Source organism: Pygocentrus nattereri, chromosome 13 (genome assembly GCF_015220715.1).
Source record: "Pygocentrus nattereri isolate fPygNat1 chromosome 13, fPygNat1.pri, whole genome shotgun sequence".
In the NCBI taxonomy this organism is placed as follows: domain Eukaryota; kingdom Metazoa; phylum Chordata; class Actinopteri; order Characiformes; family Serrasalmidae; genus Pygocentrus; species Pygocentrus nattereri.
In genome coordinates, this window is record NC_051223.1 from 24,457,054 (window position 1) to 24,483,343 (window position 26,290).

The 26,290-nt window shown below is 39.9% G+C and overlaps 1 protein-coding gene across 5 annotated transcripts in view; it reads left to right on the forward strand.

Moving 5' to 3' along the window:
* Positions 1–26,290, forward strand: part of rbfox3a (RNA binding fox-1 homolog 3a) — a 511,986-nt gene that overhangs the window by 463,939 nt on the left and 21,757 nt on the right. For all 5 annotated transcript variants that reach the window (XM_037544449.1, XM_037544451.1, XM_037544452.1 and 2 more), the window contains 5 exons: positions 3,252–3,398; positions 11,414–11,467; positions 14,425–14,517; positions 16,181–16,241; positions 17,658–17,711. In XM_037544449.1, coding sequence (XP_037400346.1) covers positions 3,252–3,398; positions 11,414–11,467; positions 14,425–14,517; positions 16,181–16,241; positions 17,658–17,711 — 409 coding nt within the window. The remainder of the gene's footprint in view (positions 1–3,251; positions 3,399–11,413; positions 11,468–14,424; positions 14,518–16,180; positions 16,242–17,657; positions 17,712–26,290) is intronic.

Genomic DNA, 26,290 nt, shown 5'->3' on the forward strand with positions numbered 1-26,290 from the left:
TCAGCACACTTGGAGGGAATTGAATATATGCTGATGTTTAAATGGTAACATTTTACTGTAGGGTCCTGTTCATAAGGCTGCATGATACCTACACGACAAGTGACATTACCCTTCATAAATGTTTATAAATGCTTATTAAATAGTGGTGTTTCACACAAAGGTTACACTTGGCAATCTTGATCAGTTAGCTCCAGTAGCCTTTATGACGTCTGTAGGCATGAGCAAGTATACAAATTTATGTAGGGTTATGTCAGTTTCATGAAAAGCTTATGGTCATGAACAATACCCTACGGTCAATTGTTGCTGGATACATTGAGTCAATTTGAAAAGATCTGGAACCTCTTGGTTTATCATCTCTGAAGAGATTATGGTTAGATTTAACAGTTCATTCACATGCATTGTCATTGATTAGGTAGCCTTAGGTATGAAATGGATATATTGAAAATAGAAGTAGTGAAACCCCTTACAATATATAACTTCAGTAAGATACTTATTAATAAAAACATTTAAAAATAAACAGGAACCTTCTGATCCAACATGAACACGCGCATGTAACAGCTACTCTGAGGGCAGATTTTATTGAGTTAAAGGGGACAGAAAAATCTCAGTGTATATGGTTAATATGAAATCAAAAGAATTTTCTCTTTCATGTCACAGCAGTATTCCTTCCTTTCCTGTTGGGTGATGTAGCCACTGTTGCCCGAGGCTTGCTCAGGGTCTTGAGGCCATGCATTACCATGCAGCAAATGACTCTCTGAAAGTGCAGCACAAACACATTCCAGCAGAGTGATGTCACACCAGATCATGAAAAGTCCCCAGACAACACATTTACACATGCATACATGTTACAGTACATGCTGTGACATTTGCTCAATATCTGGCCTGACATTTGGTCAGTATCATTTATCCAGTTTGTGTATGAATGAGACAGAGACAGAGATTTGGTCACTGGGAGGGAGAGAGAGAGAGAGAGAGAGAGAGAGAGAGAGAAAGAGAGAGAGGTGTGCCGCTAGGCAGGTGAGAGATGAGGTGAATGCGTGTCACAGACAACAGTCCATCCTGAAGCACAGTGGTGTCACTGCTATTTTCTCTCTATGATGGACAGATGAGCACACCGACTTTGAGCCTGATTGCTCCCACCCCCTCTCTCTCTCTCTCTCTCTCTCTTCTCTCTAGTCTCTCTCTCTCTCTCTCTCTGTCTCTGTCTCTCTCTCTCGCTCTCATCATCATCCCCTCAGGTCTTCATAGGCCACTGCTCTGTAAATGAATCCTCTGGTCTCACCATGTCAGAGGTTTTTTCTTTTAAATCTGTATCCACACTTCCTGACAGCTTCCTTAATCTTTGCCGCCACATACAAATGTTGGCCAAGCAGAGGGAATTTGTAATGTGCCACCGGTGCTCCTCCACCCCCTGCTCTTCCTCCTTTTTCTCCCTTTCCCACCTCCTCCCCCACCCCCCGCCTTTAGGTCTTTAGAGCCTGCCCCCCGCCCTGATTTCAGGGTTTGATCAAGCTCAGCCTCAGACGCTCCGCCCACAGAAGTGCACAGACTGAGATGGCCACAGTTATTTGAATTTTCCTATTGCCTCCTGAGTGGCTATCCGCACGTATATCAACTTCCATGCACTGTTTTATTTTTTATAATTTTATTTTTATTTTATTTTGACAAGAACAGGTCTATTAGAGCATGATATGGACTGTTGGACTGATAAGGTTTGTGATGTTGACATACACCACATATCAAGTCGAGTCAAGAGGCTTTTGTCATTCCATCTATGTACAAGTACACAATGGAGTGAAATTATGTTCCTCCAGGAACAACACAGTATGTAACAACATGTAACAGTTATTCAGAGCTTTGTTGAAGCATTTGGTAATAAGATATCCATTAATGTGTATGCTGGTGCATCCCACTTCGCTTCTGCTGTTTTTGTTGTAGCATCAGTTGGACAATCGCCTGCCCCTAGATGTCACACAAAAACATCAGTTGTTGTTTGGTTGGTTGGTTGGTTGATGTGTCAATCAAATTACCCCTTGCCATGCTTCATTTCCCTTAGCAGAACCTGTCACCATGTGCCAAAAAAAATCATATACCTGCTCATTTTATTGAACCTTCAGAATTCCAACTTTTATTTTCAGCTCTAGCACACATCAAGCTGTGGATATGAATATAAACATAAACATGACTGTATATCAGTGTACTTTAAGAAACTGACCAAAATTGTAATGTTTGTTGTTTCTTAAAAGTTTAGAATCTTGGCTGTCAAAGCAAAACTCTACCAAACAGGTGTTGAACAGTATAAGGCAGATATATTGTTCATAGCTCACTAATATCTTCACAAACATACTTGCATATGCAGCTGTCGATTATGAAATCCAGTCATGGAATAATGGAGATATCCTGCTACTTTAATTAGGCCAAAAGAGAGAAAGTGAGGCCAGAGGTTGTCCTTAGCATACACTGGACTATTTTCCACTTTCAAGTTAAATTAAACTTTTACTTTGCTGTGGTTGAAAGAACATGACATCTTAACACAGGAAAAGAGGGTATCTTGTACTATTGATTTATAAGAGAAAAAACCCAAAATACTAGGTCTAAAATTTGACACAGCTCTGTCACTTCCATTAATTTCCATTTGACAGCTGCAGTTACTATATTGTAATTTAAATTGCAATCGTAATATGGTGCAGAACAGTCACAATTATCCCTAAATCATTTAGCCCTACTATAGGCTAAGCTTTATATTAACAGCTCCAATTTATCTTGATAGTCCACCTTTACCTCCAGAAAACTGGGTGATATACTGTCCTCCCCATTTTTTTCCACTAATTCTGGAAGCCTGATTTGTGTTTTCTGGCATGTTCATTGAAATTAAAAACAAAATTCACTGAATGTGCAGGATGCATTGCTTCTGGCACTGTATCTAAAACTAGTCTTTAATTATTATTTCATGAATGAAGCACTTCAATCTTTCAGTAGATCTAAAAATCACATGCAAAATAAATAAATAAGTAAATAATCAGTCAACCTCTGGTGCGCCTGTCTTATCAGCACCCTTGGAAATGTCCTGAACGTCCACCTCCTTACAGCACCTCTGCTGTTTATGCATTTTACAGGTCTCTTAGTCTTTTGGCCAACTCCATTTGCACACCCTACTATTTTCACTGTCTTTGAGCTCCTCCTAAACTGCACCACTTTTAGCAGAGATGTAACAGCATGAACTAACATTGCTGTGCATGATTTTCTTCCAGCAGGCAGACGAGGTGGCGCAGACGGAGGCCTCCCAGCAGCTTCAGCTCCAACCTTCAGACTCATCGGAGAAGCAGCAGCCTAAGCGGTTGCATGTCTCTAACATTCCCTTCCGCTTCCGTGATCCAGACCTGCGGCAAATGTTCGGGGTGAGTGTCACGCCTCCACCAGACAGTGACAGGGTGTTTTAGGGTCTAGCCATGGAATGCACCAGAGATCATCCGGTGCCACGATGCCTTGAAAGAAATTTCAAAACAGATCTTTCACAAACAGCTGGAATTGACCTATAAATACTCTGCCCACAAATATGTTTATTCACCATCTTTAACCTAATCAGAAAAAGTAGTGTACTTTGTTTAGAGTCACTAAGCAAAGTATGGTTTTCATTTTTCAGTTCAAAATACTGTGCTACTAAGTTGATGTATTTCATCAAAACTGCAGGCTGAAAAGCACAATTACATTTTTGCTATACTAACATGCTAATATTAATGAGATTGCATGACAAAGAGGTACACACAGTCTATCCTAACAGTGTGATCTTTCATACACACACAAAAGATATGTATATTATAAGAAATTAATAGCACACTTTAAGTGGACAAAAATGTCATTGTGCCCTACAATTTTTCAGTAGTTTTCAGTTCTGTAATACTGGTCCAGCACTTGCTATAAAAGCTTTTGTGAGCAGAGCATGAATTGGCCAGTTCACTGGTTAAGATTCTGGCTCAGGCTGTACACAGAATTATGCACATTTATACTTTGTTGAGGTTTTTCTCTTTAGCCTTAGAATTAGAATTTAGCCTAAGAATCTTGGAAAATTGCATGATTTGCAAGCACAGAAACACAGGCTAGTTAGATGGAATTTCTAAAGTAATGGATGTTTTTATAAGCTTTTTGTCATAACCATGTTGCCTAAAATGTTTATATGTTCTCTTGTTGGTCATTTTATGTAAATCAAAACAGAACACAGTAACGGAAATGTGTTTACAGTGTGTTCCAGAATGCCCCTATAGTAAGTTAAAGCTGAGAGAGATAAGAGACCCTTAGCAATTGTGCACTTTCATATCCATAACAGCCATGCCTGTCTCTCTAAGACAGTGAGAGATGTAGAGTTTAACTCCAGAGTACTTTGAATTAGCAGCACCCAGCGAGGGAGGCCTGCTAAACGCTACGCACTGGCAGCTTGTTACTGGAAGCAACAAACAAAACTGGGAGGGGGACAAAAAAAGAAAAACATATTGCTGTTGGTCTTAGCTTGTTAAGAGTTGGAGTCAGTGTTTACTGAAGGCGCAGTATAGACGACAGTGGCATTTAATCTGATGAAGGGCTGTGGATTCAGTGTGAGTGCTGAGCCTGGAGAACATCTGTTCCCTCCGCTCTTTGTTTTCCCTCAGAGAGACGCTTGCTCTCACTCCCCTCCGCTCCTCTCCCTCTCTGCCCAGCCTTGATGTGACGAGCAGGGCGCTGCGGAGAGGTCCCACCAGTGGAGACATAATTAATAGTGCCTCTCAGTGCACTTAAAAAGTGGGAGTTGTATCCTCATTAGGTGTTTGTTTGCTGACAGCTCCTCCATGTGTGTGTGTGTGTGTGTGTGTGAATGTGCGTGTTTCTGCAAGTGTGTTCGTGTGTTTGTAAGAGATGCTGTTGCAACTCTTGCTGTGAAATCTCACAGGGACCCAAGGGCACAATTATTGCATGTCATGGACAGACTAGTGGGAGTGGATGAGATGGACAAGCATGCTGCAGCTCTATAGTCTTACATGAGCAACACGAAAATGCGAATGCTGCTTGAGTTCAGGCAGGCCAGTGGAGAGGACTGACAGCAGCACAGGGGATGGAGCTCAGTCTACTGATAGCACAAAACCCCCAAAAATACTCTCGCCCAATCCTCCGCTGAGAGGATTGCTGGTCAGAGTGACTGGCCCGATTTTAACCCTTAGAAGTGGAAAGTTCTCACTTTTGTTTTGCTATATAAACAGAATTATACCACAATTAGTCACTGCCTCACAGTGTGATTGAATGAAAGGCATTCTATGAGTCTCAATATCTCCCAATACACTGTGTGCACAATTATTAGGCAAGTGAGTATTTTGACCATATTATCATTTTTAGGCATATTTTCTAACTCCAAGCTGGATAAACTTGAATGCTTAATGGATTTAAGCATAGCATGTGATGTGTATCTGTGTAATGAGGGAGGGTGTGGCCTAAGGGGGTCAACACCCTATGTCAAGGTGTGCATAATTATTAGGCAGCTTTTTTCTTTAGGCAAAATGGGCCAAAAAAGAGATTGACTCTGAAAAGTTAAAAATTACCAAAAGTCTCAGAACTCTTGAAATTGCTAAGATATTGGGGTGTGATCAGAGAACCATCAAACGTTTTGTTGCAAATAGTCAACAGCGTCGCAAGAAACGTGCTGAGAAAAACAGACGCAAAATAACTGCCAAGCATTTGAGAAGAATCAAGCATGAAGCTACCAGGAACCCATTATCTTCCAGTTCTGTCATATTCCAGAACTATAACCTAGCTGGAGTACCAAGAAGTACAAGATGTTCAGCGCTCAGAGACATGGCCAAGGTAAGGCTGAAACCCGACCACCACTGAACAAGACACATAAGCTGAAGCATCTAGACTGGTCCAAGAAGAATCTGAAGACAGATTTTTCAAAGGTTTTATGGACTGATTAAATGAGAATGACTCTTGACGGACCAGATGGATGGGCCCGTGACTGGATCAGTAATCGGTTGAGGTGGGGTACTGGTATGGGCTGGTATTATTAAAGATGAGCTGGTTGGACCTTTTCGGGTTGAAGATGGGCTCAAAATCAACTCCCAAGCCTACTGCCAGTTTTTAGAAGACACTTTCTTTAAGCAGTGGTACAGGAAGAATCTGCATATTTTAAAAAAGACAATGATTTTTATGCAGGACAATGCTCCATCACATGCATCCAAGTACTCCTCTGCATGGCTAGCCATTAAAGGCATTAAAGATGAAAAACTTATGACATGGCCCCCTTCCTCACCTGACCTGAACCCAACTTAGAACTTATGGGCAATTCTTAAATGGGAGATTTACAGTGAAGGAAAACAGGACACCTCTCTGAACAGTGTCTGGGAGGCTGCGGTTGCTGCTGCACAAAAAGTTGATCGTCAACAGATCAAGAAACTGACAGACTCCATGAATTGAAGGCTTATCACTGTTATTGAAAAGAAGGGTGGCTATATTGGTCACAATTTTTTTTTATTTCTCAGAAATGTTCATTGGAAAGCTTTGAGTTGTTTGTTTATAATTCTCAATTGAACAGATGAAAATAAAAAAGTGAGATGGGAAAATGTTTTTCATTTAGCTGTGTAATAATTCTGCACCATTATAGTTGCCCAATAAATGTGCACAGGTTTATTAACATTTTGGGTTAACCGAGAGAACTGTAGTTGGTCATTAATAAAAATAATCCTCAAAAATAAGACTTGCCTAATAATTGTGGACACAGTGTATACCAATCCACTTTATTCACTTGTGACCTAGCAGCGACAAGCAGCAATCAAAAGTAGTATAAAATAATGAATAAGAATATAAGGAAAATAAAAGAACTGTAACAAATAACATTTCATCCTGACAGCAAGAGTTTCAAGTGAAAGACAACAGCAAATCAGGAACATTCCCATTGTAAGTGGTCTACACCAGATGCAAGCAGCCAAGCACACTGTTTATATATTTGTTGCATCACTTGGATATTTCCCCTCATCTCAGGAGCAAAAACTGGCAAAAATTTAAAGAATATCTTTACATAAATGTTGTATCAATTGTAAGTTTAGATTGACACCTTTAACAGAAGTTCTCCACTTATTTCAATGAATGATTGAGAACAATTAACACTGAATTACACCACGCATTTATTGTTGGCTGCTTCTAAGTACACATGCTTGTCTTTTGTCTTATACACTGTTTGTAAAGACTGTAAACGTATGATATAATTTAAGAGTCCACTGAATATAATGCAGGTATACGAGTTTGCACATTAATGCTTTAAGCTTAATGTGCATTTACAGGTCATGTTTTGTTATTCAGTGTCTACATTAAATTATTAATTTATAAGAGTAGTAAAAGGAAGTTAAGGGGTTAATATGTAAATGTCCCAGACAAATCCAGGTTTGCACTCTGTAACACTGCCATTTGTGAATCTCCATCTCCATAAACTTTTTTATTCCAAAATTAGACTTAATCTGTGTCTGGGAAATGAGCCTAATATCAGCCATATCAGCAGCTTCGTACAATGTCCAGACTACTATTTTTATGCAGACCTTAATCAAACTGTGAGCCAACTTCATTTTGCTAGAAGGGACTATTGGGCATCCAAAAGTAGAGCCAATCAAAACCTTATAAAAATATACATTCATCTCAACTTAGGGTTTAAACACATGCTTTAGTGGGGAGATGGCACTTTTTGATCTTTTCATCCAAGAGGGATGAAAATTCAATTTAGAATAGCTGATTCTCAAACCTCTAATTTGATGACTCTATTTCCACATTTGAGTACATTGGCATGGGACATAGTCAAACAAAGAATGAAAATTAAACAAGCTTCATTACCCAATCTTATTTGAGCTTAATTTTATAATTAGAAAAAGACATCCAAAGCAATTACACCAATGAGTATGAGGGCTTAATTTTGGTGAATAAAATGGGGTTTAAAGCACCACCTTGGCGATTCCACACAGGAGCTGCTGGAACGTGATTGAAATGTCAGATTCCCCACTCAAACCCTCCTGTGTTTCCATGACTCTGAGCATCTAGCGCCTGAGGAGCTTTCATTAAACTGTAACTACTCAGGCAATGAAGACGGCCACCAACTGCACTTTAAAGCACTGCCGTGACAATAACAAGGAAAAAAGCTCAGTGTAGCACCTTTCACTAATTCCATATTAAGCCAATTAACAAACTGATACTGCTGCACCTAAATGAGAGCAAGTTCTTCCTAATGGGCGACTAATGTTAGCCACCCAGGGCCATGCCAATGTTTACCTGCAGTCTTTAGAGGCTGATAAGGAGATAGCACCCATATGGTTTCTGTAGGTTACCAAAGGGTCTGTGTAATGGGTTTATAATGATGCCTTCTTATTTCTAATCACTGCTTTAGTAGCTTTGTGTATTCAGAGTATTCAAGATAGTTTTAATAGCGGATTTATACACTGCTGACTAGTTTTTATGAGGCATCATCCTGGCTTTCACTGCTTTCACAGCTTTCACAGTGGAAATATTTGGCAATTTACCCCAAACGACATGACTGGAGCAGTTTGCCGACTCTTACAATATGAGGACCGCCCACAGTCCTTGGCGCAGTCTTGCATTGATCCTAATTTCGCCTGTGCTCTTATTAAATCTCTCTGCTGTTGGGTGATTGTGGATGGTAAGGCCCACTGTGAATGGTGTGCGGTGGGAGCTCTTCCCTGTGGTGTGTGGGAGCCGGTAGAGATGACTTCACTGGGAAATATTTCAGCTGCTCGGTAAGCCCATTAGGGCGGGTTAAAACCATTAGCGTCCACAGACTTTGTTTAGAGTGACTTGTCTGTGGTCATGAGCAGCTTCACGCTGAGATGCAAATGGACATGCTTGGTGCCGGCTCTGGTGGGGGAAAAACATGCCTTAATTTGAACAAATGGAGGGATTTGTGTCAAGTAACAGCTGTTTAGATTTTTGGCTCTGAATTTTGAATTGGTCTGGGAAAAATGAGCTTGGAGGAGCGAGCAGAGGAGACACAGGTTGGGCCCTGCGGCTGGCCAAGCTTGAACAGAAACTGGCCCTTTCACCAGTCAGCTAGCTTTCCTCTCCCTGCACATGCACAGTCAGTTACGATTAGTGCCATGTGCTTTGTTGACAGAGACAAAACCCCCACCTCATCTCCAATACACACATACTTGCACACATACAAAATCAGTGCTGGTCTCTCCCCACGGCTGGATGGATAAAAGGCAGCTCTTCTTAACCTTATTAGTGACCCGTGCCCTCGATCAATCCCATTGAGCCGCGTAGTGCCTGGAAGGCCCATTTCTTCCCTGTTGTGCTGAAATGAAGCCGACGCGGCTTGCTTGACAGGGTAATTAGTTTTAATGAAATAATACGGCCATTGTAGACAGCAATTAAAATCCGCTTTCATTCCACCCATTAGAGGAACTTAAGGTTTCGCTTTCATTCTGCAGCATTCCGTAATGATCTCCAAAGCAGGCCCCGTTAAATAGAATGCTTAGGCCCCTTTGGCCCTCAGGGGAATGTTTGCCACAATGCCACCAAGGTAGCAGAGAAGAAAGAAAAGAAAACATCTCACAGTCACCCGTTTTGCTTAACTGCACCTGCTTTTCTAACATAGCGCAGGACTCCCCGTTCTACTTGTCCTTGTGTACAGTTGTACAATGTAAATTCAAATGTTTAGGTTCTAGACACTGCACTGTGAAACTTTCTAATTCTTTCAGTGTTGAGCTGTTATGCTGTTTAAGAAAAATAGAGAGAGACAGAGTATCAGGTAGAATTTCTGAGCAAGGCAGGTTATGGGTGGTGGGAGGGTCAAACGAAACATGATGGTTTATACAAGTCTTTTTAATGAGATGATAATAAATCATGTTTATCTGGCAAGGTAAAAGGCCGTTTTAATTTCAAGCAGATTTTAGGCCTGTTTATTTAATCCTGCAGTCTTGTTCTCAAATAGAGTTGCAAGTTGTCTAAAAACAATGACACATTAAAAATGTTTAAAAGCCCAAACATTTGTACATGTGTACAAACATACACTTCCTGAGCTTTTTCTTAGCTGTGAGCCCTGAGCTTGGTTACCTTCTGATATTTGTCATCCAACCTGTTACTTAAGCCTAAGTAGAATGTTCTGGAGAACAAATTTTTAGCTTCCTCTTCCCCTGCCTGCGGTGACCTTGCTTTGGTTTGCTCTGGCATGTTTATTTATTTATTGAAATAAAGCTGCTTGATTCAAGGTCTCATGGTGGAGATATCTAACCAAGGCACCTGATTAGCATAAGGCAAGCAGGGTTAACACAGAGCTGCCTGTTCTGCTTCCAGCAGGGAAGGCCTTTATCAGCCCTCATCAGTCTACAGTTCCTCTTGACCTCGCACGCTTTACCTTTAGGCCACTTAAGTGCTTCTCCACAAAGATGCCCTGTGCACACAGCATTGCAGTCCTCACCGAAGCAGCAAGGCCTTTGGATTCCAGGGCAGCACCCCTCCAAGTCAAAGGCCAGCTCTGGTGGAGAGTTTGGGCCTCTTCTCCTGGACAGCAGCCAGGCCACAAATCCATAAACCTCACGCTGGGTCCGAAAACCAATTCCCAGCCCGTGCCCTGTCTGTGAGGGAGTGGTCAGCGCCTGCTGGCTAATGCTAATTAGTGAATAAAAAAGAGGAATTGGGCATTTCAGGGGTAAGAGAATGACAATCAGATAAAGATGCAGAACGGAGGGCAAATGGCTGGAAAATAATAACCAATGTGACAGGTAATTACGAGGACGGCATTCATCACGGTGATAATAAACAAATCATCGCCTATGATGGCTCCTCTATGTCCAATTATCCTTTTTAATTGAGAGGGGGTGTTGGGTGTTAAGTCATGCCAGAAATACGTTCTCCCGTGGCTTCGGCCAGCCTTTTATCAGTCAAAAACACCACGGAAAATAACAAGGCATTGTCTGTCATTAAGAGCACTGGTGCATACACAGCAGGCTAGTGCTGTGATCTTTTAAAAATTTTCACCCATCAGCAGAATGGCCTGTTCCTTTTCTCCACAGTGCACCGACAGGAATTCTCTTTCTCTCTCTCCAGGAGCTCAGCCATATCAGCTAGCTCCATTTAGCACATTCCGATGGCTGGCCACTGATAAAAGTGTTTGTGAATTCTGTTTGTCTGTGTAATTTTAGTCCAGCAGAGAGCAGCTTTTGGTGGAGCTTCTCCACTAAGGGAGTAGCTTCCATAGAGCAGTGGGTATTCTATTTTAGTTAGCTCTGCAATCAAGTGCTCAAGTTTCCTGACAAAGTGCAAAAGAGATGAGTTCTAATTACTCTGTCTCCTTTCTCTCTTTTTCACTCCCTTTCTCTCTCTCTCTCTCTCTCTCTCTCTTTCCCTCGTCTTTCTACTTTCCTTTCTCTCCCCCCTCTCACTTTCTTTTCTGCAGCAATTTGGGAAAATTTTAGATGTGGAAATTATTTTTAACGAGCGGGGCTCTAAGGTAAGTCAGCTGGAAGAGCAGCTCTTTGTCACTTCATCCCTCTCTCTCTCTCCCCTCACAGGTCCCCTCTCCCCTTCATGAGCCGAGTAATTACAGCTCTCACACAGCAGCCACAAAGTGACACGCATAGCACACACACACACACATGCGCTGTGCCAAGACACACTCTCTGAAAGGTAGCTGTGCGCGCAGACAAGTGAGTGGTTTCAGCTGAGTTAGAGTCAACTCACCCAGTTATAATTCAATGAAGTGGGTGTCTGACCAGTGCACACTGATTCTCCTTTTAGAGCTGTCATACGCTGATATAAACTGACTCGTCTCTTCAAGTCACGGAAGTCTCATGCATTAGCTGTTAGGGATATTTAAAAGCACTCTTCCAGATAGACACACACTCGCTCTAGCTCGTAGAGGACTCATTTCCCAGAGGAGAGTTTCTCTTACCTGCCTTCCTCCCTCTGCCACTCACCCTTATGAATAACAGTGAAATAGTGCCTCCATCGTTTGGCCTTGTAAGCTAATTGACTTTTCCATGCTCCACCTACAAGTACATTCTTTCAAAGCAGCTTTTGGACAAGCTTTACAAACTTTGGCAAAAATACTGTTCAATATGACACTGTTTGGTTTCACTCATTTCATGGGAGAAAGAATGACAGATGGCACTTCCGTAGACGCTTTATGTGCTTCTGTATTCAATATCAGTAGGGAAAACATTACAGCAGTGGCATCATTTATGAATGAGGATGTAGAGGACTCACTTGTCTTTAGTCCGTCATGAAGGTGTTTCCATAAGTGTTCCACGAAAGATACAATTTATTTGGTGGAGCAGATTTTAAAAATCAAATAAATAAAATGAAGTACATACCTTAATGCCAATGTACAAATTAGTCCTCTACATTCTTTTTCATAAACACAGCCACTGTAATGTTTTCTCTACTGTTAAATATGGAAATGTAAAAAGGATCCAAAAGAATCATGACACTGATTTTGAGATTGATATTAAGTTTCCACTTTAAAATATTCTGTGCTACTGAAAAATACTGTACTGAACTATATGTAATTATTAGCAGCTACTAGGCAGGTTAAAAGCAATAATGAATTTGCTATCATGCTAACAGTAACATTGATTACACCAAAAAAGTCTATTCTGACAGTAAGACCTTTAATATGCATACAGAACATCATTTGAAATCAGTAATGCGTTCTAATTTTAGCCATTTTGACAAAAACAGAATTTGTGCTCTACAGTTTCTCATTAGGTTGAATGGAATTTTTGCAGTCATCCTGTAAAGCTTGTCAGGTCTTGCAACAAAATACCATATTTGTAGGTTGAACATACCTGGGGCAATTACTTCACTGTAATAAAGACAGTGGGGGAAAATTGTAAGGCTGTATATGGTAGGACGGAATGTCAAAAGAATTTCATTTTACTTACTTTTACAGTTTTGTTTTTAAATTTATTTTTATCATTTCGTTTGGCCCTAGAACGGCTGGGCTGGCTTATATTTATGGCAGAAGTGAAGAAGACGATCTGACACGTGCATACGAGATCATGCCGCGAGACACCCGCTCTCATGCATTATCTCCCAAAGCAATTACCAGGCCATACTTGCACAGTGTATATGAACTAAAAGGCCGGAGCTTGTTCCGCGCTCTTGTTTGCCGTGCATATCTAATAGCCGGTGCAGGATATGGTGTTTGGGCTGTGGCTGGCCATAATTCACAGCTGACAGCAGCCAAAGGGGGAAGATGAAGAGGGCTCTTCCCTGCGAGAGAGTGTGTGTGTGCAGGGTTATTCAAGGTGCATGTAGCACAGCAATGCACAGACCTGCTATGTAGTATAGTATCATCATCTACATCAATACTAAATACAGGCAGATTAAGGTAATATTAACATATTTGCTTAAGTGCATTAAGCCATGTTGATAAAGCTAATTTAAAGAAACCCAAAGTTCACACATAATGCATATTGTTGCTGATAAAAATCTTTGAAATCATAATGTTATAGGAAAAGAAGAAAATGTTGTTCATTTAAATACATGTTAAATAATTTGGACCATTTTTGCTGGTCGATTTAGCCAGACAATTTCAGCGTAAAAGGGCAGCAGATGTTTCAAAATGGTTTTAAAACTTTTAGAGGTTTTGACATGACAGTAACAATGTCCTCGTATAAACGGACAAAGGATTATTCATCATATTGCTCAGATGTCTTATATATTCAGTATAATATAGAGATCACATTGTACCTTTAAATACAGACAAAAATTTGTAAATACAGTCAAGAACTGGTGTGGCTGTAGTGATATAAGTTTAGAAAGACCAAAAAATAAAAACAAATATGAAGGGGAGTTTATTTAAGGCCACTCTTTTTAACATGTTAAGTCCTTAAGAGCTCATGCATTTGCATCTCACAACAATATTTTAGCTGTTTTCAAAGGAATTACTAATATAGTAATATCCATTGTTGTGGCAGTTGTATATTTTGATTGAAGCACTTGCATACAGTAACATTTTAAGCAGCTGTTAGACCAGCAAAATTGAAACCCTTTTTGAGCTAGCATGAAGAAATAGCGTTACTGAAATAACACAAAGATTTTTTTCAATAGGTAGATCAGGTAATGTAAATGTGTGTTGCTATTTTCACTACATCTCAAAACATAGGCAAAAGTGTGCAGACAGTATTGCATTGATCAAATCTGTGTCACTGTTATCCATTTTGGCTATTAGAATGTAGTTAAGCTTGGTTAGATCTCTCTTCTCTAGCAGGCCTCACTCTAAACGGTTTGAATTTCACCTGTGACTAATGCTTACCATTTTCCCTCTTGCAACTCTGCTTACAGTGTGTTTTTCCTGTCTCTTTCTTTCTCTCTCTCTGCCCTTTCTTTCTGTCTGGCTTCATTTGTTTTCTCATTTCATTTGTTTTGTGGCTGTCCTTTTCGGCCAACTCACGTCACCCCCAGGGTTTCGGTTTTGTAACTTTTGAAACGAGTGCAGATGCAGATCGTGCACGGGAGAAACTAAATGGTACAATCGTAGAGGGACGCAAAATCGAGGTGCTTTCCTAATTCCTAAATCCTTAACACCTCCCACAGTCTGCCTGCCTTCCTGCCTCTTTTCTCTGCTCTACTAATGCTCTACCTGACCTGATGTCTGTTTGCATGATGCATGTTTGTTTGAATGAATATTTGTGTTTGTGGCTTTAGTGCACAAAGTTTTTATCTGCGGTAACATCATGTTTTCTGAATGCCTATTTAAAAGGTAGCATCATGTAGGGCTGAACAATCTGAGTGATTTTTTCTGACCAATAGTGCAGTAGAGATTAAAATGTAAATTCATCACCACATAGACCATCAGGTGTGAGGCTTGAACACTGAATGTAATGTACCATACTGCTAGTATACAGCCTCTGTGTTATTAGGGTCAACTTCCCCACCTAAAACGTTGTGAAATAGTGTGGAACAATGTATGATGTGATAAAAATAGCGGCTCTTGCAATTTGAAATTGCTCTTGAAATTGCAATTTCACTATAAAAACAATTAATTGTTCAGCCCTACCATCACGTATGTCCTTAAGTTTGTACAGTCTCTTTTGTCCACCAAGAATGAAGAGATCCAGTGCCTTGGCCCCATTATGAATTATTACTAACATGGGGCCCTCAGATAAAAAATTTAAAATCATGTGTGAGTGCGTGATCGGATCAGAGCACTGCTTGATATGGACGTGCAGTAAACAGCTTCAGGTTTGAACTTGCTGGCCTTGATGTCTGTATGCAGGTTTGTTTGAGGAGGCTGTTTAAACTATTTGTTTTTGCTTGCAAAACACACGTGCACGCCAGGCTTTCACTCTGCCCTGGAAAATATACGTTTTAATTAAGCCAAGATCAGGAAATCAAAAGTGCTGCAGCCTTTGCTTTAAATCTCACTTGTTTACCCCAAACAGACAAGGACAGGCAAGGTTTATTTCTCCCCTTATGTGCCCCAATCTCTAGGGCACATACAGCACTCTCTCTCTTTTCTCAAACTACCTTTTTCTCTTGCTCTCTCTCTCACATCCTCCCTATCCACAATGCTATTAAGATTTTCCATAGGGCAATTAAGATAATTCACATAATGTACAAACAATACCAAGGCCTATATATCAAGGGAGAGTCGAGGCCAGTTGTTTCTTAAAGCTAAATGACCTCCAGTGGCCCAGTAGAAAGGAAAGCTATTAACGCTAATTAACATGAGGGTGAAATACTAACATGGTTCCTGTTGCCAGCGGCCATGTTTGAATTCCCACAGCAGCCCCCACCTCCAGGAGAAGCGCTCATGCTCTCTGAGTCGCAGGCTGTGAGCAGAGCTCATACGAAATGACTGCTTCTTCCTGAGCTTCAGTTTACCGCTCATGAAGCCTCAGCCTCAGGGCCATAATGTCTGGGAATCTGCAACTGTCTAGACAATGTAGTAGGTTCAGTTGCAGAGGAGAGTCGTAAGGAGACGCCTTTGTTCTTGCTTATGGGGATTTCTGAAATATTGTGGCTTTTGTTAAATTGATAATCTGCGCCATTTCCTGATGTTCTGGCACGTCCAGCTGATCAAAGTTGAATGAGTTGTTAATATATTGCATGGCAACCAGTAGACTGGTGATTTGTGTGAGTTGAGGAAGTCTGATCTCACTGATTGTGTGAGTCTGCCTTATTTTTATGATTGTTAACATTGTGTTATTTCATGCAGGTAAATAATGCGACAGCAAGAGTAATGACAAACAAAAAAGTGGCTAATCCCTACACAAATGGTAAGTGCTTTTCATTCATTTTTTCCTTCACACATCAGGTTACATTCACATGGAATTGACCTAGCCATGCAGCTGTTACGAGATCGGACAAGCTTCACAGAACACTGGAAAAAATCCAACCTAAAACTCAAGCCCTCAATACTTAATTTCAAATGATATTTTTTGTATATATGTAAAATCATTTCAACATAGTCCAGCTCGGTAGCATAGCATATTGCATCATATTGTGCTAGCTTGATAGCATAGCATAACTAAAATCTCAACACTACGTGACAGTTCTTAAGGCTGTTATCCCAAATGCGACGTGAATAAATGAAGCAAAAATTTAAATGTTGGGATGCTTTTTTTTCTTTCATCAAAACTTTATACACCAGTTTCAACCCAATGTTTTTGCATATTACCCTTTTATTATGAACAGAGCCAATAAAATAACATCACATTTACATCATCCAAACGATCTCATTTCGTTTCCAAGATGTCATCAGTTGTAGGAATTAGAATTGAATTAGAATTGATGAAATGAAATTAATAAATCAAGTTTTGTGACTAAATCCTGTAATTCCAACCTGAATTCACTTCATTGAGTGAGATTTTTTCCAAAGTTCTGTAAAGCTTGTCCATCCCCAAAATAGTTGCAGCTAAAGAACACATTTGTGGGCGGAGCTTGCATAGGTCCATTTTTTACATGCACCTGAATGGTAAACTCCTGCCAAATGTAACTCCATATCAAGAGCATGCTAGCAATCCTTAAAGCTACAGCCCACATTCAGTCCACTGTGGCTTCTTCCCACCTCTTCCACAACCTCAATCAAATTTAGGTGCAGCTACTTTACCAAATAGACTGTGTGAAAAAGTTAAGGGTCATTCCACACAGGGCCATTTACAGAGCCTTGTGCACCTCACTGAAACTCATTCCTCTAGACTGGTGGAGGAGGGCAAGAGGGAGTGAGAGACAGAATGAAAGCAGCATGGACCCCCCAGCACTGCTCAATCAACCAATCAGGAGAGAGCGAGGAGGCCATTTTACAGCTCCCATCCATCATTGACAGTGCACTGGACAGCACTCACTTCTTTCTCTGTCTGTCTCTCTCTCCCCCCTCTCTCACCCTCTCCTTCTCTTTATAGTCTCTTCTCTATTCCAGTGCTGTCTTCTCCAATGCTCTTTCCTAACTTAATGTTGACTTCAATATTCTTCAGTCATATCATCTAATCTTTTCTCCTCTCCTTCCCCTACCTTGCCCTTCCTTTATTCTTTTATCTTTAAAAACTTATATGTCTTTTCCTTTTTGGTGGAGAATTGCCCCTCTGTGCTTTCTTGACCCCAGAGTTCTACTAAAAAACTTCTCTCAAAAACAAACACTTGCTAGTTTAAGGCAATAAGCACTAATTTTGTCGTCCCATATGTGTTCTCTATAGGCTGGAAGCTGAACCCAGTGGTGGGAGCTGTCTATGGTCCTGAATTTTATGCAGGTAAACAGCATGTTTTATTTTATTTTTATTTTTTATCATTAACGCCTCAGAAATCTCAGAAAACTCTGCAAATTGCAACACTGTAACAGTAAAGTCTTTCTGTGACTCTGTTAGTAACCCCAGAGCTATTATCAGAGCAGCAGTAGCAAACATTTTATTTAGTGTTGTTTAAATAAGCAAAAAGTTGAGTACCACACAACAAGTTATTCTTTTTGAATGCCTTCAGGACACAATAGCACTACCTGTGTGCTACCTACTGCCATGTTAATTTCAGAAAGCTCTATGGGCTCTTGCTGAGCTTTTCTTTTAGCTGCTAACTAGCTGACAAGAAGAAAACAAGGTCCTGTGTTGTTTACTTACCATCTTGTACATGTGCGACACTTTAGAGAACTTTGCTGGTTTAGTTAAATGAAGAGTGTTGACTTTTTTGACATATTTTGTTGTTTTTTTCTGCCGCTACTCTCTTGATTTCTTTATTGCTGTGTGCTCTTTGGATCCTTTGCATCCTAATGAGGGGGAAATGGTATTATTTCATTTGGAAGAAGTGCTGAGCACATCGCACCACTTTAACGGCCTGCCTTTTTGCTCATTAGACTAAAATCTGTTCATTCCAAGACAGCTTTATAGCGAACCTCTAAATAACCGTCTGTGACAGAAAGCAGTCATTTATCATTTTCATTTCACTCCTTCTCCCTCCCCCACTTCCTCCCTCCACCTCACCTCCTCCCCTCCATCTCCCTCTCTCTTTCTGTTGCTCAGCCTGACACACCTGCAATCAGTAAAATATCATTATTACCCCAAACTCCTCTCCCACACCTGCTCATACAGGCATGCATTGTCTGTTACTTTAGTACTATTGTAATTAGACTGTACTACTCTAGCATAGTATTGTATGGTTACTGTAGTACTACGCTAACTATAAATGGTTAGTTACTGGTACTACAGTAACCATGCTATACTGTTATAGTATGGTTAATGTAATATGTAATACTTTCATTAAACATGCATATAAGGCAAACTCAAATATGGTGCATATGAACTATGTTCAGTGTAATGTGAAAGCACAGAACAAACAAAATAAATCATAAAATCTTTGAAAATGCCCACTTCCATTTGCTGTTACTCCATGCTGCTCCCCTCATGTTAATATACTCACATATATATACACAAACCTCCTCAAAACATCCCATCAAATCAGATTTACTGTAGTCCACCACTTCAGCGGCTTGGCTGCGAAAGCCAGTGCACTTGATTTATTAGATGCTAATTTTTCACGTCGTCTTAACATGCCACTAAAGTTTGCCAAGCCTAAACGACACCATATGCCTCCCCTGCTCCCCAGGGATGGTGGTGGAGAGGCTAAAAAATGGAAATAAGATATAGATTTTCCTGACAAAATAGGGACTCTTCTAGAAAAGCCCAACCGTGGGTCCAGAATCATCCCTCCCCCATGCTAGCACTTTCTCCTCTCTGCCTTTCAAAAAAATAAATAAATAAAATAGAGGTGGCCCATGTAGTTGTTGTGGAATAATTATGGCTACATTTAATATACTTTGGGGGATGGGGGGCTGAAATCGGATGTAAAGGTGATTAATCACTGTTTATCAGTCCTAGTTTCTGTGCGGGAGATCAGCGAAATTGGGCACCATAAATCGTGCAGTGCTGACAGCGCACTCCGTCTCCATTCGTCCTGGCGCTACAGGTTTATTGTCCTCAAATCCCATTCAGGAGAATGACGGATGAGGGCCGCTGACTGCCTGCTTTTAACCTCTTCCAGGGAAGTCGGGCTTCTCCCAGACTATCCCTCCATCCCCCATCCCGTTATTCCTGTTTTCCCCCTCCCTCGCTTCTCTCTCATTCCTCCATGTCTCTCTTCTCTTGTTATCACCCCTTCAACCCCTGCATACATTTCAGAGATTCAAACCTGTTGTGTCTCTCTCTCCTACCATCCTCTCTCTTTTTTTCTCTCTCTCTCTCTCTCTCTACTCTTTATTTCTCTTTCAGAATCAAAGATATTTTTCTTCTTGCCCTTTTTTTCTGTCTCTCTCGCTCCTCTCATCCTTGCTGCCTGCCTGTTCTCCTCAGTCTAAGCGGAATGGATAGAGCTAAGCCCGGGCTGAGGGCTGAGCCGCTGACCCCTGCTTGGGGAACTTAATTGTGTAATCTAAGGTCTTTTCTCCTGAGTCCGTCAGCCTGCGCTGGGTGCACATGCATGAAGGACAGCGGGGGAAATGTAATATTGATTGATTGACTGCGTCCTCAGCCAATGTATTCAGCGCTTGGCAGCATGTTGAGCCCAACACAACAAATAAGATTAAAATGCAAAGTAGATGGGAGGGAAATATTAATAGTGCCATTTTTTTTAAATAGATGCTAAAACATTTGCAAGTGAGAAGGGTGACATGTGTTTGACTCACAGCCATGTCCAACTGATCCAACTCCGCAATGACACAGTCAGGAGTGACCTCATCTGTTATCACTGAGTAATATTGTCACAAAGCAGCTTCAATGTATGTTTGTGTGTGCATGTGTACATATATTATTTGTGTCTGCGTCTTTTTATGGCATTTCAGTTAGTGTAAATCAGTAATTTCAAATCAATGGCTGATTAGAGTTTTGAAGATGTCCAAACAGTCTTAGGAAGCAAGATTCCTAACAAGATTAGGTTACATGCAAGTTTCTGTAGCCTAATTATCTGAAAATATTACACAGTGGAGAAATGCTTGAAACATTTGTCTGTAGTCTTTACAAAAAATGTTTTATGTAGAAACAAAACAGGTTGTATGCCACACCAATAGCATAGCCGCTTTTTGGTGCTGTATGGACCATTCTGCAGTCCCACATTTAGAAGAAAAAATTCATTAAAACACAAAGTAATCAGACCTTGGATGCTATGATCTATCTAAACCTAGAAATGTACAAAATCTTTATTTATAGGGTACCTTCTTTTGGGAGGTGAATGTCCCAAACTCTAACTGTACATATCTGAGTATGTATATATTTTTTTGTTTTTGTTTTTTACAGACAATTTTGGAAGTCAAAAGATTTAGATTTATAATGAGTTTTCATGAGTTTATCATGAATTTGTAAATAAAAAAAAACTTTATTCAAACAACGCTGTGCCATGTTTCCACCACCAAAACACAAAAGGCCAGATTCATAAAACATGTCACTGTTAAGAGTAAGTACTGTGGCAGTGATGCAGTCACTCATTCATAAACAAGGATTAATGGCCAGTTACTTGCACAATTTGAGGTATGGACACATACCTCCTTAATTTGAAAATGGTGGTAGTGATTCATAACACAACACAATTACACAATGCCTGAATCAATCTGGTGGTAATTTTCCCAGTAACAACTCATTGTGTTAATCAAACTATATTTTTTAAAAGATTTTCTAAACATATTTGGTCTCTCATGCCACAAATCACACACTCAGCTGTTACCCCATATATTTAAAGTCACGTTTTAATTTGTTTGGTCAGAGCAGCTTGGCAAATCTTCTGTTGTAGGAGTAAAAAGGAGAAAAACTTGCTTGGCACTGAACTTTAAACTCTTCCTGTGACAGATTTGGCCAACCCTACTCCTATGTGTGGAAAGTAGTTTGGAATCAAATAGTTGAAGAGGAATTTGAGATGATGAGATTCTAACTGCATGTATGAATTAAGTTTTAACTTTGTTTGTAAAGGAATTCAGTTTACACATGTGGAAAGGGCATATTTTAATGGGAGAATTCATTTTTCAATTCAAGTGCAATTGAATTTTTCCATTTGATATTTAATATTTCATTTTCATATATCAAGAATTATGTTTTTTCTAGTTGAAATTTAGTTTTCACATGCGTAAACCGACTTTTTGAAATTAAGAAAAAATAGGAATTGAAAGCTTAAACAGCTTGTCATAGCAATTAAAATTTTATCATGCCAGTTGAATTTTTAATTGCCATAAAAATGACAGTTGTTAATCTGTTTGTAGCTCTGTCAAGCTCTGTTTGCAGCAACTTGTAGCTCTGTTTCTGAAAAGTTTGGGGTTTGTTAGTTTCTTTGTTTTCATTTCTTTTGACAATCAACCACAGCTTCGGTTTCAGGGTCTTAAATATGTTTGAGCTCATTTACATGTAGGTGTTGATTGGTTCTTGCCTAGCACAAGGGTGAAAAAATACAGAACGTTAAAAGACACTGGCACGCTAATCACCACCATGGTGACTTTACAAACAGGCCTTATTTACCATGCTACACATTTTGCGTGGTATAGTGCTGTTGTCACAGAATTTTGCAAATCTGGAACAAATAGTTTAGCTGCACCCTTGTCTTTCAGAGCAGGAAGTGAGACTGCACTCTATCCCTCATGGCCACGTGGTAAATAGTTAGATGCCAGAAAAGTTAGAATATTTTGTATTGTTAATAAATGTAAATGTCTCCCAAAGTCTGAAAATTTGTCTGTAGCTTTAAGAATTGTCACTACTGAAACACATTTTCTGTAACTGAGTAAACCTTTTTGTTTAAAAAAAAAAAATCATGATTTTTTTATGTATGTACAGCTGGTTTTGAGTTCTGCTTAAAATGAGCTAAAATTGTTACTGCAGAAACAGTCACTACTGAAACATATGGTACATTTACATTAGTGTTGTTATTATTTTTTTGTTAGGGACAAAACAGAATGTTATAATTTATTTAATAATGTTATTCAAAGAAAAATGTCCAAGTCAAGTAAAAATTCCAAAATGTGTTTTGAACACTGAACCAGTTCGGTAGAACGATCCATATAGAACCATTTTTAAATGATCCATCATGGATCTACACTACTCAAACCAAGAAGAACTACTTTCATAATTGTCTTTGTTCTACATTGTGACTCCATGATTGATGAACTTTCTTTTTTTGTTTACATTGCTTTATACATATAAAAAATATCAAAACTTCATGATTATTACTGTCTTTATTAGTAAATGTGTTTTTGACAAAGTGAGTTATATGTTTCATATAGCATTTTGAAATGAATCCCTTCCTACATAACCATTCCCTTTCCTAAACAACCCCTGAAGAGCCCTTTTCTTAAAGGTGTTGGACGGTAGTCACCAGCCATCTTCCTGGTGGTCTACTTTCCTGCAGTTTAGCCCCAACTTGCATCTAACATGTAGCCCCTCTTTCGCAACGCTTATGCATCTGATCCAGTCAATCAGGGATTCAGAAGAAGTTCAGTAGCTGGAGCAGGTATGGTATACTGTGACTCCACAGGATGATAGATCTTCAGGACAAGGGTTGGTGACTACTGCTGTAGAGACAATCAGAGGAAAATGTAGCACTTTAGTAACTAAAGAAGTCCTAAGTGGGGATGTCATTATATCAAACAACCCGATAGAACCTTTGCAGCGGGAATGATGTCACTATGGACTGTATGGACACTAAGCAAGTGTGGCATATCTATATTAGATTTATATATGTAAATAGAAAGCTCTGTGCTAGACCATCACTTGGTCCTGCTTTTAATCTTGCTACCTCACACATTAAAATAACAGCAGCATATGAGGTATTAGTCAATTTATGCACACGTATAGTTTTGCTGTTGCTTGGGCTTTATGGGGTGTCATAACTGGCTGCAGTGATTTATGGGTTATTATTGAATCAGTGCAGCATGTAGACCCATAGCTCATTATGAGATTACATTTATGTACGTCATAGCACACATAATGCACACAGAAAATCAAAGGGAAAATAAGAGTGGTGCATTCGTAGGGAATTCTGGATAAATTGACCATAGCCTGGCATATATCACAGACCACTGCTGTTTGGCATATTAACACCAGCGTCCATAGCTTAGAAGGGACAAATTAAAATGTCAACAGCTCCACTCTATATCAAATGGAAAGAGCAAACTCCTTACCTTCTGCCATCTGTCTTTCTTTTACATCAGACAAAAGGCCACTGCACACCTCCCTGCTGTAGAGCGGTGTTCTCTGTCTCACTGTCTTTTTTGCTTTTATTTCAAAAGCTAGTGACATCTAGTCAGATTTGTGCCGTAAGTCCAAAAGTCATGACAGCTGCTCATCCAACATTTTTTTCTGAAATCAAGGGTATTGAAAAGAAGTTGTAAAAGCCTCTGTACATCTTGGAAGGCAACTTTTGTTGTGAGGATTTGATTGTATCCAGCCACATGAGCATTAGTGAGGTCAGAAACTACTGTTGGATGGTTAGTTCTGGATTAAAAACACCACTCCAGCCCATCCCAACAGCATATAGATGGTTTTTCATCATTCTAGAGAATGCAGTTCCATTTCTTCACAGCCCAGTATGAGGGGCTTTAAATCTATCTAGCCGACACTTGCCATTGGGCATTCTGGGTTCCATTCTGGTGTCAGTAATTTTCTATGGCGTTTAAACAGGCTCTGTGTACAGGTGAGCACCTGTTTAAGAAATGGGTGCTCCAGTAGCTGAATTCACTAATTAGACATTTTGTTTGGATACTTTAGGGTATCAGCCTTACTATGTGAGTAAGCAATTTGGATGACTGGGAAAAAGAGAACATTCAAAATGAATATACAAATGCATATACTTTAAAAAGCATTTATGCTTGCTATCAAGAACTCCTTAAAAACAAATTCATCGTCGTCTCTCAGCATGCATGCTTACTATAGTCTACATAATTTTTGATATCATAGTTTACTGACTTGAGTTCATTGTGGGCCAGATGTGTAAAATACGTTCCTGTGTGGCACAGAGTTATCCAAAAGCCCAAATATAAGAGTCATCAATATTATGACTCTTATTATTATCATTCTTCAAGACATTTTCATGATATACATGGACCACAGTTAGTTTAGACAGATAAAATCACACCTGTTGTAATGTGGAGCGATGAGGCGGAAGCATGCACTGAGAAAAGCGAGCTTTATTGAGGGCAAATCCAGGGTCATGGTCAGAACAGTCCAAGGTCAACAAGCCAAAACAAAGAGAATGGTGGGCAGACATTACACAAAGAACATACAATAAAGGCTAGCAAAGGTAACACAAAACACAAAGCAAACAATCCATCAAACATACAAAGACCAATGAAAACAAGGGGCAAACATAGGCTTTAAATAGCACAAGGAATCACAAGACACAGGTGGAAAACAGGTGGAAACAATCAGGGGCGGAGTCATGAAACAAGGGGCAGGACTTGGATGGAAAAACACAACAAATGCTCGTGGAAGATCAAAACACAAAGCACAGGGACAGGACTGGGAGGGGCCAATCGTGACACCTGTAGTGTCAGATGGTAAAAATACTATAATAATAATAATAATAATAATAATAAAAACCTACAACTACAATGATTTTATTCAGTATTTTACAACATGTGGGTACTAACATGTACTTAGTCTTTTCAACCCCTTAAAATTCCAGCCTTATTACATGCCAAGGTTTATCATTCAGTAATTACAGGGACTACAAGGCAAACTGGCTGAGTTACTCCAGGTTAAAACTTAGGTTATAGAAGTGCATAACACTTTTGACCCACTGGCAGGTCCTGGCCATTTCTACTGATAATATCCATGATATTTTTAGAAAAGTGCATAATCTTAACATGTCCTCATACCACCGATACAGAGAAAATACAAATGCAAGTGCATTTAAAACACATTATTAGCAAATGCTTTCATAGTAAACATGTACATATAAGGCCAGCTTCCTGAGCCTGTGCTGGCACCATTGGTGCTGCAATTTTGTCCAGGAGGAGGTTTAATCCATGTCTGGGAAAACAGCCCATCAATGCCATTGTGACAAAAATGTTCATAACTTTTAATTTTAGGTAATGAACCCAAGACAGTTCCAAGTAATTCTGGACTGTTTTAGTAATCAATTCATTCAGACAGGTCTAAAGAGGAGCTGGTATTATTATATGGTGGTTTTGATAGGGCACATATGCTCATATACATTGACACATATGCATACCAATATATAAACATACGACAAATGAGTAAATACCTGTGTAGTATGAATTCATTAGTGATATTAGGTATTCTGATCTGGTGTCAGATTGTCCCGACATAGTCCGTCATTCCCTGTCTGGTGCTTGCGAGCCTTTCGTAGTTACTGATAATGAATGAGGTGAAGTTTAGAGGGGAGAATGGGTGGCTGTGTCTGAGAAAGTAAATAATTGACAAGGTCCTCAGGGACAGAGAGGAGAGCACGGTAAGGGTGGTGCATTAATGAGAAGAAGCCAGGCTGGGTGCGCTGTCGTGAAGTGTTTTGCTTGCACAGTACTGTGGGTAATTATGACCTTACCCTTGGTGCATGAAGGCCACATGCGCTGAAGCTGAAGGTTAAAGAGACACTCAGGATGGTACATATTCTCCACTTCATCAGTCTCTCTCATCTGTCTTTTCCTTCATTCAGAATCTTTCAAAGCCTTTTTGGATCCTTATTCGCTTACACTTCCATGCCTTTTTAGTTCCTGCTTTTTCTCTTTTTCATTTTTCAGTTGCTTAGTCTTATTTCTCTCACTCTCCTTCTTTCTCTCTGTGGCTCTCTCTTACTGTCTCTCTCTATCCCCCTACTCTTTCTCTCTGTCTTTCTCTTTTATCTCCTTCCCCTC